The sequence below is a fragment of the Propithecus coquereli genome, unplaced genomic scaffold (genome assembly GCF_000956105.1).
Source record: "Propithecus coquereli isolate 6110/MARCELLA unplaced genomic scaffold, Pcoq_1.0 Scaffold61, whole genome shotgun sequence".
Taxonomy (NCBI): Eukaryota; Metazoa; Chordata; class Mammalia; order Primates; family Indriidae; genus Propithecus; species Propithecus coquereli.
In genome coordinates, this window is record NW_012152063.1 from 6748161 (window position 1) to 6762095 (window position 13935).

Genomic DNA, 13935 nt, shown 5'->3' on the forward strand with positions numbered 1-13935 from the left:
ATAGTTTTATTTTTGGTTAAAGCAAATCTGGATTATGTAAGTAATTGCATGTTCATTATTGAAAGTTTGAAAAATGTAGAAATACATAGAAAAAAGGAGATTAATATACTCCTAGTTGCTATTTTTGAGTGATTGTAGTTTTTTTATGTGTCTGTATATGCCATAACATATATACTTAATCAAAACTGAAATATTCTTTTACAATGGGATGTTTAGTAGCTATAAAAGGTTTTATTTTAAGAATGTGCCATCACTGATTTAACCAACTGCTAGAAAGTTTTTGCAGATTTAGATTCAACTCTATTGCATCCCCATTTCCCAATGCTGGACCATCTCCAATACTGAGTATTAATAATAACAAAAGTACAACTATTTACTATTTTGACAGATTAGCTTAAATTTTCACACAAGTAAAAATAATGGACTTATTCTCTATTATTCTAGAGGATAATATCCACAAAAGACAGGACTGCCTACATTTATTTGGTCATTACTTATATTCTCACAAACATTACTATTGTGAACACATCGTCATTATGAGTACGTGAGTTAATGAATACATAGGAATGAATCCTGAGGTGCTCAACAGGTCAGGAGTGGTTCTGGCCTTTGGGTATGTCCTACACCGTTTAGGCAGCAGCGCATCCTTAGGTGGGTGAGAACAAACATGAAGTTAGATATACGCAAAAAACAAGCAGTAAGGTTTGAGAAAGTAATCGTAAACTATAGTAATTTCATCTTTCTTCTCTTTGTTTTCTCCATGAACAACAGCTATGATGAAGGGTAGATCAATTCATCTTTGTATTGGTGTGTATTTTAAATCATAAAATTACCTAGATGAGTAAATATTTTTAACTTTATTTACAGGTAGATAAATGTAAGTTTTTACATTTAGTAAGAGGTTCTTCCTGTGCACAGTTCTGATACATGTGGATTTCAGTTACCAGGGATTGGTTAAATAAAACGAGTGCCCTGAAAACATGGTTCGAATTTCAGATACTGGGGCACATTAACTGAGTGATTGCATAAAGCACAGACTTCATCACTAACCCCTCACTCCATGAAAATCACCGCCCGGATAACGGATGTGCATCGTAATCAGTGGCCAATCACATCACATCTTTCAGATTCTGATGGTGACGAGCAACTGTACGTCAGTTATTCGGTTCACAGACAGGCAGCTAAGCTTGCAGTTCCACGATCCCCTTGTCCTGATGATGAACTCGTGTGACATTTTACAACAATAGGTAACAGGCAGAGTAAATTGGTAACAAAGTTGAAAAGTGTAGCAAAGAGATGAAAATTGATAATGCTAGAAGGGAAATCTGAATCAAACATAGGTGGAAGTTACAGGAGAGAAGCTGTCTGGAAATGATGTCTCTGCACCATTCGAGAGAGTCTAGACATGCAGCCAGGGGAACTTCATGAAAATGAACTTCGCGGCATGTACGAGAATGGTGGTTGTGATAAAAAGGATGAACATGTCCCAGAGGAAGTGATGGCGGAGGGCGGGTGGGGGGAACCAAAAACAATAACAAAAAATAACTTCACATTCAAGAAACTTTCAAATAAATTTCAGGACATTGAAAGCTTAAAGGACAAAGCAGCAGCTGATCCAAATTAGGAGTATGAAAGTTTGCCGAGGCATAGAAGAGATGCTCTTTCCATACCTTACGTTATAAGGTGAGAAGGTGGCAACACTGTTCAGGCTACTCTGGATAAGTTTTCTACAAAGAAAACACTTAAATTTCAATGTGTTTGATGTTTTAAATTGCAGTGTGCTAAATATTAGGTAACAATTTTTTCCATTTCTCTATACATTTATAAGCAACAGTAAGAGAGATTTTAAAGTTTTGACAAAAATTTTTAAAGGTCATTCACAACCATAGGTTTCCCCACTGATTATTAAGATCGCCTGGTGTGACTTCAGCTTGCGTGGTCGTTTAGATGATGCCGTGCTACTGCGCAAAGCCAGGATTGCCTGTATTCATTAGTGGGTGGATACACCTAATTTACTGTAAACTCACACAATAACATTCAAATTTTCATTACTACCCTTTTAGAAATGTACTTAAAATATATGATGAAGTTATTGGCTCTTTTTTTTATGGTATGAAGTGTTCAAATCCTTAAGAGTTATCAAAAGAAGGGCCCACGAAGTATTAATTTTTCATGTATTCTTCTTATAATAGTTATAAAATAAAGGTCTTTCCAAACAGCTAATTAGGAAGAAGGAATTTTAAATTTGTGTTAACAAATACAAAGAGATCTTACAGAAAATAGAACAAATCTAAGAGCAATAGGGTCCATATTAATTAAAAATTAGTCCTGTTCCCTCAGAAACTTTGAACAGAAAACAGAATATAAAAACATTCAACTTCAACTCTGCCAGGTATACGTAATGGGAGAACTCCAGGCCATAAGGGTTGCATTTCCTGGTCACTGACTGACTACAGAGCCAGAAGTTCTTTTAACATTATTTTCTCACCAAAGCAATAATGTGTGAGGGTGTCTGATGGTTGAGGTCTCATTTATCCTGAGGCTTTTCAATTGATTATCATCTAGGCCCATTACACAGTAGAAGCCATTCAACATCTGTGCACTTCCTGGCCACTTCAGCTGTGCGAGTGAATTGTTAGAGTATTGGAGAGACTTTCTGTGTGGAAATGTCCTTTGGGTAATGTACAGGGATAGAGGGGGATATGATAACCCAAGCTGTGATCAGTCGGCTACCACTCTGTCTATGTTTAAAGTAAGCGAGAGTCTCAAAAACTCATCTATTTTAAACTCAGAAGACTTCTTGCTGTGATTTTCTTTAATACTAAAACTGCAAATGCAGCACAAATGAAAAGGCTAAAAGCTTCAAAAATTAAATCACCCTTAAGGAGTTCCTTACCAATATGGTTTTGGTCTTGTCATGCAGAAAATTTCAGCAGGTTGCTATTGTATCTAGAAGCTACTTTTATATAGTAATCAAGTCCAGCTAAACTTGATATTTCAAGAAAACTTGTTACAGAGCTGGAGCCTATATGCAGGGAAATGTTTTATAGCTTCAAACTATCTTCTGGTTATCAGCAGCTCTAATTTTACGTATTTTTTCTATTGAGGTAAAATTTATATGACACAAAATTAACCGTTTTAAAGTGTACAATTCCATAGCATTTTGTACATTCACAATGTTGTTCAACTACTACCTCTGATCTAGTTCCAAAACATTTTCATCACCCCAAAATAAAACCCCTTATCCATAAGCAGTCACTTCTCATAGCCCCTTCCCCCAGCCCCTAGCAACCACCAGTGTGCTGTCTGTTATCCGTGGATTTACCTATTCTGGATAGTTCATATAAACAGAATCATACAATATATGGTCTTTTGTAACTGGCTTCTTTCGTTTAGCTTCATGTTTTCAAGGTTCACCTGTGTTATAGCACGTACCGCATTCCTTCTTATGGCTGAACAATACTCCATTGTGTGGATATACTACGATTTGTCTACCCATTCATTGGTCGATGGACATTTGGGTGGTTTCTACCTTTTGGCTATGTAAATGATACTTCTGTGAACATGGTGTACAAATATCTCTTTGAGTCCCCTGTTTTCAACTCTCTTGGGTACATACTTAGGAGTGGAATTTCTGGATCATTGGTAATTCTGTGTTTAAATTTCTGAGGAACCACAAATTGTTTTTCACTTAACAGCTTTTATTTGCACCGTGTATAAGGAGGGAACGTTTATTCCCACTCCTGATGCTTCCTCTGCCTTGATCTCTGCCCTTTTCTTAGTCTATTCCGAGAAAGACAATATCTTATTGCTAAAATCTTTCTCCTCCTCCTCCTCGGGTGTGAGTCTACCTGCAGAAAACATGTTTTCCTCTCCTTTCCTCCGTGGCAAAGACATAGGGCAGTGCTCCCTGGGGAGGGGTGGGGGTGGTGGGAGGGAGGCCTGTTCTGGTCTCTGCTGATGTGATTAGATGAATAAGTGTTGCTAATTTTGGGGTTGTGTTTGGAGACCAGTTAGGTTTTGTTCTTCAGACTGACCTCTAGCAAAACAAATGCTGATATTTTGTCTTTCCATTTGATCTTTGTTTTTTTTTTCCAAATTGTCTGGAACCTGCATAGAGTTTGATGTGCTATTTACTGGGCGTTCTTTTGAAGAATACAAAACTTAGGGTGCAAGAGGTTATGATGCCAGAAGAATTTAACCTTCATAGACATGGCCTGGAATTGTGGATTCAAAATCTAACTGCCACTTACTTTTAGCACTGTTGACTCGGAGAATTTACCTACTATTTTAGCTTCAATTTCCTTATCAACGAAAATGGGGAAATCCTATTTGCTTTTTCTTCTTATGTACCAAAGGTGCCGTGGGACTCACCAAAGTATCAAGTGATAACATGGGGTCCCCTCAAAAGAGTAAAATTTTATTTAATCTACATTTTTGTTTCAGGTATTTTAGCAGTTTTTTTTTTTTTACAGTATAGACTAATGATATAAATTTGAATTTAAAAAACCTGACCCCAGAAGTCCCAGCAGGATGACTGTTCACAGAAATATGGCACAGATAGAGAAGTGGGTAAGTCTCCAACCTTCAAGTAGAAAACAGGTCACTCTGCATCTTAAGCATTCATCAGCCCACATGTGATGATGCGACCCGAGTGCCTGGCCACTTCTCCATCAAGGTCATTTCAAGCTCTGAAATTATAAATGTGACTGTTATTTTGAGCAAAAACATCTTGGGACAACTCTGTAAAGGAAGTTTTGCGACTTCATATAGCATCATATCTGGATTACCAGAGTACACCAGAGTAAGAAATGCTCTCATCTGTTCTAATATTCTCATTTTAGGTAACACATCATCTTGCCAAGCTTTTTGACAGCATCACAGATCTGCAGTTTGGAGACAATCAGGATGTTTCTGCACACACAGCAGTTGGAATGTACAGCAAAGAAAAGGAGTATGTCCCATTCCAAGCCGAGTGTGAATGCATAGGCCATGTAAGACTTGATTATGAGCTTTTCTATGCTAGGGGAGTATTTTCAGCATGCTCTTTAAAGGTTGAATTGAACAAGAAAAATAACAGCTCACATCACATCAGGCTCTTGTTAGTTTTGTGCTTAGAGAGTCCTGTTTACCTACAGGCAGTGTGACAGAGGGCCACTCTGCCATGCGTCCCAGTTTTTGCTTATTTGGCTTCCTCACCCAGCAGGATCTCAGAGATGCTAGGAGCTAAACTAGACATAAGGGTCTGTCACAGGTTGAATGTGTGGCCCCAGAATAAGAGCAAATGCAACCCAGTGGCTGAGTCACCTACAAAGTGTGTTCTGTTTTCAATACTGCTCAGAGGATACAGAGAACGGTTGCAGTGAAGCAGCACCTTGCAATAAAGCTTATTTTAAAGAGGCTTCATGGTTTAGTATTCCATTGCGAATGTTGGAAGTGGCTGCTCATAAATAAAATTGAGTCTACCGAGCTGGTGTCACGTACCCTTAATTATCATGTGCACAGAGAGTTAAGTTAGTCTGTTCTCTTCTCTCATAGCCAAATACCTCAAAAATATTCTTAACAGTTATCCACAAGAATGGCTCATTATGATTTGAGAGCGGTTTGGATGTGTTCAGATGATTTAGGGCAAGGGTGGGGAACTTGCGGCCTTAAGGCCACATTTGGCCTCTAGATCTTTCAGTGCAGTGTTTTGACTGAATCCAAATTTTACAGAAGGTCACACTTAAGGATCCAGAAGGCCACATGTGGCCTTAAGGCAGCAGGTTCCCCACCCATGATGGGGGAATTGCATCTTTTTATGATGATATTTGCATAGCTTGGGTTAATGCACAGAGTGACTGAGGGAATAGCCTATCAGAGAACCGTTTGTGTTGGGACAGGGTTCCTTAAAGTGTCCTTTGCAGAAATATGATTGCAACCCTACTTTACAAGGGTTTTCTTTACGCTTTTCTGTTGCTTTTTAATATTGTACCAGAAAAGCCCTGCCAAATGAAGGAGAAGCAGATGGTGGAATACTTTGATTAAAATATATTTTTTTGATCTCTTGGGCTTTTTAGGATATTATTATAACGATTAGAAAAAGTCGCCATAAACTATCTTGAAAAAAGTGTGCTGCTGTCTGCTCCCTCCTAGCAGACTGCTCGCTGACTGGCATGGTGCCTGGAGGGGGTGGTCCAACTGATGGATGCGGTTGTCACTAGCCAGAACCCTTGATAGTGAAAGTTTTTATTGTGCTCTAATTTATTCAGTATAAGCAACTTATGCTAGAGACTTGCGAACATATACACATCACCCTTTAATTGCCTTTGTTTTATAAAAAGAAGCTTTTAAAGTCTTTCCCTTTTTCTGCACTCTGATAATTAGTTCCTCTCAATTTAGTCTAGTTGTATTTTATTCAGCAAGTATTCATTGAATGCCTACTATGCGTCAGACACTAAGTTAGGCTTTTGGGGACTCAAAAATGAGCAAGACATGGCCCTTGTCTTTGAGGGGCTCTTAGGCTCATTGAGAAAATGAATATATACATACTTAGTGATAATGGGAGGTAGTAATGTTATTACAGAAGGTTGCTTGTGAAATACCAAAAAGGGAAGGATCCAGTGAGCACCTCATCAGAGCTTTGTTCTCAAATCATACTGAGTTAGGTTGCTGTTGTTGGCATAGTTATCTGAACATGAGCTGATGTCTTGACATACACATGTATTTGGTCTTCCCAAACAGACCAGAAAGTTGTTGAAGACAGGTGGCCATAGTGAGGATATGGATCCCAGAGTATGTGGGAGATGATTAAACAATGACTGATTTGCCAAGAGAACTTGTTTGGTGACATTAAGAGAGAGCTCTCAGTGATTAAGGTAGAGATACAGGATCCCATTGATTAAATCAGAACAACCTGATCTCATCAGATTAACCTGAATTCATGCATGTTGACAAAGCACAGCTATGAAGCCAGAGGGGAGGGCTCTTAATAAGAGATGTTGGGGCCATTGTCAGGCATGTGCTTCCTTTTCTCTCTCAAGAGAGATGGTTGTCAGCTAATTTACCCCTCCTTCCCAATTCTAAAGAAAAGAGATTCTAGGAATGCTGCTGCCATCTTCACAAGGGTAGGCAAAGAAATAAGTTGTAGCATCTTCAGCCTCCCATGTGGGCCTTGGAATTTATGTATTATGCTATTTATTCTAGTCATTTTAATTGCTATGGTCAACTATATACAAATAGTATATGTATCCTTTTAGTTATAGGATATCATCCCATGGAAAAAGATACATGGATTCATATAACAAAATATTAATACATTGACTGGGATGGAAAACTGACTGAGATAGATTTGTGGGAACAAAATAAACTTGAAAGTTTTAAAAAAGATTAATTTTCACAAGTCAGCAGTTGTCCTCTCTCTTATACTCTCCTGCTGTCTAATTCTTGACAAGTGTGAAGATTAGAACCAGTAGGGAATATAATTAAGATATTTGCTGAAAACACTTTGTCTTAAGGCTAAGAACTATGAAGATTTTAGAGAAGTATTTTCAGTAGATTTAAAATTTACCAGAAGATATATTTTTTTTTTTTAAAAATCACTATTTCATTATCCCCGAAGCTCTAGAGTATGATTGATACCTCTATAGGTGGCTGTGACATTTGGTTTGTCAAAACACGGTGTGTTTATCAGAGAGGAATCTTGGTCTAGAATCTGCTTGTCTTCAAAGCTGAGAGATGAATAATAGAGAACGCCTTTTCTGCTTAGGCTGTGGAAAGTTATTGGCCAAACTGGTAGGTAAAAGAAGATGAGCAGTATCCCTGTGAGAAAGACTTCATGGATCAGTTGTTCAACTTCCACCTTGAGTTATCCCTCTTGTAGTTTTCTACCTGGATTTAAAATAAATCCGCCTGAGGCTTTATTCTCCACATGGCCTTAGAGCCAGTGTGAGGGTGGAATTATCCTTTTTCCATAGTTAAGCCTGTGTTATAACATTTCACTTGCTTTCAAGGTGGAAACATGGCTTCTGCAACTCGAACAGACCATGCAAGAAACAGTCCGTCATTCTATCACAGAAGCTATAATGGCCTATGAGGAAAAACCTAGGGAACTGTGGATTTTTGATTTCCCGGCTCAAGTGGCACTAACCAGCTCACAAATATGGTGGACTACGGACGTAGGAATAGCCTTCAGTAGACTGGAGGAAGGCTATGAAACGGCCCTAAAGGATTTCCATAAAAAACAGGTATTTTATAGATTTGTGATTTCGAGACTTGAAGGAACTGGAGGAGGTAAGCTTCATTCATTCATTCATTCATTCATCCATCATGTATGGAGTGTCTTTTGTGTGCAAGTCACTGTGCCAGGAAGATTTTAGGAAATCAGTTGTTAAATTTTTCATTTTCTAACTTTGTGTTATGCTTCTAATTTCTACATGGGTTTGGAAAAAAAAAAAAGTCATGTCCATTATCTTCCAAGGCTCTCTTGTAGCACCCGTACCTAGATACTGCACCTATTTTTTTTTCCTTTGTGTAAGACTCTCCAAGTAGGCATGTCATGTATTTATCGGAAAATATGTATATGATTTTAAAAGGTGGAGGGCTGCTCAACAAAGACAAGTATTTTCATGGGTTTTGGTGTTTTGTTAAATACAAATCACAGATGAGAAACTTTGGAATATAGTCTATTTTGAATTCTATTTTATTGATCCCAGGTATACTATGAGTCTTCCGCAAGCTTCCCATCTTAAGATGTGCTCTTAGCTGTATAATAATTCAGAGATAAGGCCTTTTTCTCAGCTTATAGATTCAGAGGATATTAGGCTTGGAAAGGAGTGTAAGTATTAGTTTATCTACTCTTGTTTTTAGTAGATAAAATCTGAATGCGGAGATATTAAGTGATTTTCCCAACATCGTACAGTTCATAAGAGAAACTGGCATGGCCGGCACCCTCTTTCTGGTTCTGAATCAGAATGCTTCTCACTATTCCCCATTTCTCCTCTTCTCCCGTGGCAATAATTTTACTTCAGTGCCTTAAGAATCAGATGCATTCAGAGAGTGAACAATCCTTGTATTGTTAACACACACACATTCAGGAATTTCAAGTGTGGATTATTTCCTGTAATTTTGTGATTAATTTCTTGTAATCTTGGATAGGGACCACCCAACTTATTTACGTTACTAAAGAAGTTTTTGTGCTACTTACTCTCGGGGAAAAATATATTCTTCTTGATTTTTACATTCTTAGGAAGATGGGGTATTGGTTTCTATTTAGTAGGCTTGAAGTAACAGGATTAGATTTAAAGAAGTGGCTGATTTCTTTGTGGGGTGCGCTCTCTGCAATTCTAGTGGCTGCCTCTTGGACGCCAAAGCTGAGCAGTTACATTTTCTCTGACTGTTAACAGATCTTACCCTTTGTCATCAGAGACCTTACAATCATTCATCATGACTTCCACTCTCCAATTTATATGCCACTGTTTAACCTTATTCTTTCAAATCTGCCATTAATTGTGGTGATGGTGATATTACTACTACTATTATTTTAAATCTTATTTAGATTTACCAACGTATTTAGCAATGGCTTTGTTGATTACTTATTTTTCACCTTGTTTTTTATTTCTGAATTCATCCCCCTTCCTTCTGTAGTGTATCTTTTAGTAGTTTGTGCAGTGACGGATTGTAATAGGAAATTTAGGGGTCCCTTATTTTTATATTGACTTTGTTTTTCATAATTTAGCTAGGTAGGGAATTCCAAGTTGAGAGTTGTTTTCTTTCAGAACTTAAAAAAATATTTTTCCTTTTATCTTGTGGCTTTTATTGTTGTGAAATCTTAAATCAGTCAAATTGTTTTTCTATTATAAGAAATCTGTCTTGTTTTTTGGCTGCTTTTAAGATTTCCTTCTGTAGTTCTGATAAAACTTTTTTTTTCCTCTTAGCAAATGATTAAGAATAAAGAGGAACACAGAACAAGATTGTGTGGGTTCAAATCTCGGCCTGTCCCATTTCTGCGTTAGCTGTGTGGCCATGGGCAAACTATTGGATTGCTCTGTGCCTTAGTTTCACCATCTGCATCATAGGATCATTAGAAGGATTAGTAAATTCATATATGGGAAACATTTAAAAGTGCTGTCAAAATTCAAGTACTATGTTAGCCATCGCTGCTGCTGTTAATGCTACGATGATAATGGCAATAATGACGATGGTATCTAATGTGACACATAATTAATTTAATGAATTTATGAATTCAATATCGAAAATTTATCATAAATTTTTTAAAACATACAGAAAAGTTGAAATAATTATATAGTGATGTGTATGCCTACTACCTAGATTCTACAATTAATATCTTGTTTTATGTTCTTATCATATCTGTCCTTTATCCAACACTCTATCCACCCATCAATTTATCTTATATCTGTGGTTCATCTCAAAGTAAGTTGTAGATACTGGGATACTAGTAATCTTTATACTTAAACACTTTAATATTTTTATTTAAAAAATTTTAATTTTAATTGAAAAGTAAAAAATATATATATATGGTATACAACATGATGTTTTGATATATGTATACATTGCAGAATGGCTAAATCAAACTATTTGATATATGCATTACCTCACATATCTTTTTTTGTGGTAAGAATGTTTAAAATCTGTTTTCTTCACAATTTTCAAAAATAATAACTGTAGTCACCATGATGTATGATAGATCTCTTGAACTTATTCTCCTAATTGAAATTTTTGTGTCCTTTGGCTAACATCTCCCTAAAACTCCTACCCCCTGGTAACTACCATTTTACTGTACATATGAGTTCAACTTATTTTATAGTCTACATATAACTGAGATCATGCAGTATTTGTCTTTCTGTGTCTGTCTTATTTCACTTAGCATAATGTCCTCTAGGTTCATCTGTATCGTGGCAAATGACAGAATTTTCTTCCTTTTAAAGACTGAATTATATTCCACTGTATACATGTACCACATTCTTTATCCATTCAACCACTGATGGATACTTAGGTTGATTCTGCAATGTGCTGTTATGAATAATGTTTCGGTGAACATGGGAATGCAGATACCTCTTTGACACACTGGTTTCAATTCTTTTGTATATGTCTGCAATCATGAGATTGCTGGATCATGTGGTAGTTCTATTTTTAAATTTTTCAAAAATCTTCATGCTATTTTTCATAATGGCTATAATAACTTACATTCCCATCAACAGTGTGCAAGGATTTCCTTCTTAAACACTTCAGTTTACATACTCATTTCATCAGTTTAATTTCAGTTATCATAACTTAATTTCCCAGAGTTCTTTTTGGCTCTTTAAAAATCGGCTTTATAATGATGTATCTTTTCATTGTGGTTTTCATTTTTTATCTCATTAATTATTTCAAAGAGATGTTTAATGATTTTATTTAGATTGTTCTACTAACTCTTGTTCTTTAGATGCTGAATTTTCTATTAAATTGGATTTGATTTTTGTGTGTTTATTTTCTAAGGTTATTTTTATTGATGTTTGTTTTTTCTATTGGAATTTCTACCCTGAATTAAGCAAATGTCCCTATGGTGTTTGTTTTCCCTTTTCTCTTTCAGGTCTCTACAAGTCTTGTAAGTTCTGGATTAACTTTGTAGTTAATTACTTAGGATTTCCTGATCACATTGGCAGGGTCAGTTTGGATGCCCCAGCTTCATGTGGCATAGACTTGAGATTTTTATTTGTTTTAAGGGACTTTTTCCCTGTCTAAGCCTCGAGATATTTCAAGCTTTCATGTTGATTGTTGACCTGATGAGTAGAGTTTTTTAGAACCCCTTATTGGACTGTAGCACTTTGAGGATCTCAGCTTTATGTCAACATCTCAGTTCCAACTCCCTGCCTTCTCAAGGGAGTGCAAGAGGCACAACGGAAATAGGAACGCAGTGGCTCACTCCTGCACTCCTAGCACTCTGGGATGCCAAGGTGGGAAGATTGCTTGAGCCCAGGAGTTGAAGACCAGCCTGAGCAAGAGCAAGACCCCATCTCTACAAAAAATAGAATAATTAGCCAGGTATGGTGGCATGCATCTGTAGTCCCAGCTACTCAGGAGGTTGAGGCAGGAGGATCTCTTGAGCCCAGGAGCTTGAGGTTTCAGTGAACTATGATGACGCCACTGTACTCTAGCCCAGGCAACAGAAGGAGATTGTCTCAAACAACAACAACAAAAAAGGCTGCCATTACATTAGCTTATTAACCATATTCTACTGCTTTGGCTTTGCCTTGGAGGCATATTCCTGTCATCAGAGAAGGGATCTCGCTTTGTCTCTGTCTCTCTTTCCCTGTCACTCCCTCCCTCTTTCTCAGTCTCTTCCACACCACCTCCCATCCCCATCTATCTCTCCTCTCCCTTTCTACCTTTCTCATGTTTGGCTATGTACTGTGCACTAGAGTATGTTGTTTCGTTTTATTTAAGAGCTTCTTTGTATTAATAAATTGTCCATGTCGGTTTAATCCAATATGTGGCAAGACCACTTATTCTCGACCTCATCATCATTGGTAATACTGGCTGGGTAGGTTTTTTTTTTTTTTTTTTTTTTTTTACTTTTGACTCTCATTAATAATACTGCAGTAAACACCCTTTATATACATGTTGCGCATGTTTTTTTTTTTCATTTCTTCAGTATAAATTTTTAGATGTAGAATTGCTAGGTCAAAGCCTTTGGAAGATAGTGCCAAGTTTACCTTCCCAGTCAGTATTAGTGTATAAGAAGTGTTTACTCCCTCCCCTGTCCAGCAACATTGAGTTGGTTCTTCTTATTCTCATAAAGTTATTCATATCCCACTAGCTTTGGCATATTCGACTAATTGATGGAATTTAGCTTTCTTCTCTCTTAAAATAGTTTTAAAGTTTTCCACTTTGTTTAATGCCTTCAACACTGTGTCTCAATGTTTAGGCTGGTACTAACATGTATATATTGGGGAAGGTAACATTTGAATTCTACTAAAGCTGTGATTTGGGTCATGAAAAGTGTGTGTGTCTAAGTTAAAACCCCTTTAGTTTACTCCCTTTACAAATGGATGTAACCATCTGCCAGAGTGTGTTTTTAATTAAAATTATTCTGGCTAATACTGTGAGCAATTTTTTAAATGAACTTTAGTCATTTAAAATATGTTAATTTTAAAATTCAGAACAGAGTTGGGTATAATTGATGATTATAAGTAATTTATTTCCTTCTCACTTCTAAAGTGTAGTGAGATAAATCTACCAAGATGATAATTTTAAATTCTATTTTCCCCTTAGACCTATTGGGATTTCATGTTAGATGGTATTGGGATTAAAGGCAAAAATGCTGCACGCTGGATATATATGCCTGCCTTGTCAGAGTCTTTGAAAAAATGGCAAATATAATAAACTTAATTGCCCAAATTTGAAAATTGCTTGGTGAAAGTATTTTGTTTTGGAGGCTTGGGATCTCATAAGAAAGTTTTTATGTTCCTCCTCAATTATTGAGCTGTGTGAAAATCATCAAAGGAGAGATGGAAGCATTTTGGACTTTAAAAAATTAATAACTGTCACGTGCTGGGACATTACCCAGAGACTTACGATAGTACTCAAGTTAAACAATATAAAACTTTACTCATTAACCGTCTTCCCCACACCCCCAACAAAGACTCAGAAATACTAATATACGTATAAGAAAGAGGACCCTCATTTTGCTGCTTAAAGTTAATTTTTGGTCTCACTTTTAGTCACTGACTGAGAAATTATTTTAAAAACATTTGGGATGCAATATTGGTAACATTCTTATCTTTTCCCACCCCCAAGCCTGGAGCTACCCAGTATATTTTGGACACAAATGGGGTTTTTTTGTTTATTTTGTTATTTAATTTTTTTTTTTTTTTGCTTCTGTGTAAAAATGTGATCTGATAGCCTCATGCTTTATAATCTAGCAGAAACTCACAAGACCATGAATAGAACACATAC

General features: G+C 36.7%; 1 protein-coding gene across 1 annotated transcript in view; it reads left to right on the forward strand.

Moving 5' to 3' along the window:
- DNAH11 (dynein, axonemal, heavy chain 11) overlaps positions 1 to 13935 on the forward strand; it is a 342929-nt gene that overhangs the window by 94729 nt on the left and 234265 nt on the right. The window contains exons 29-30 of the mRNA XM_012659401.1: positions 4845 to 4994; positions 7992 to 8225. Coding sequence (XP_012514855.1) covers positions 4845 to 4994; positions 7992 to 8225 — 384 coding nt within the window. The remainder of the gene's footprint in view (positions 1 to 4844; positions 4995 to 7991; positions 8226 to 13935) is intronic.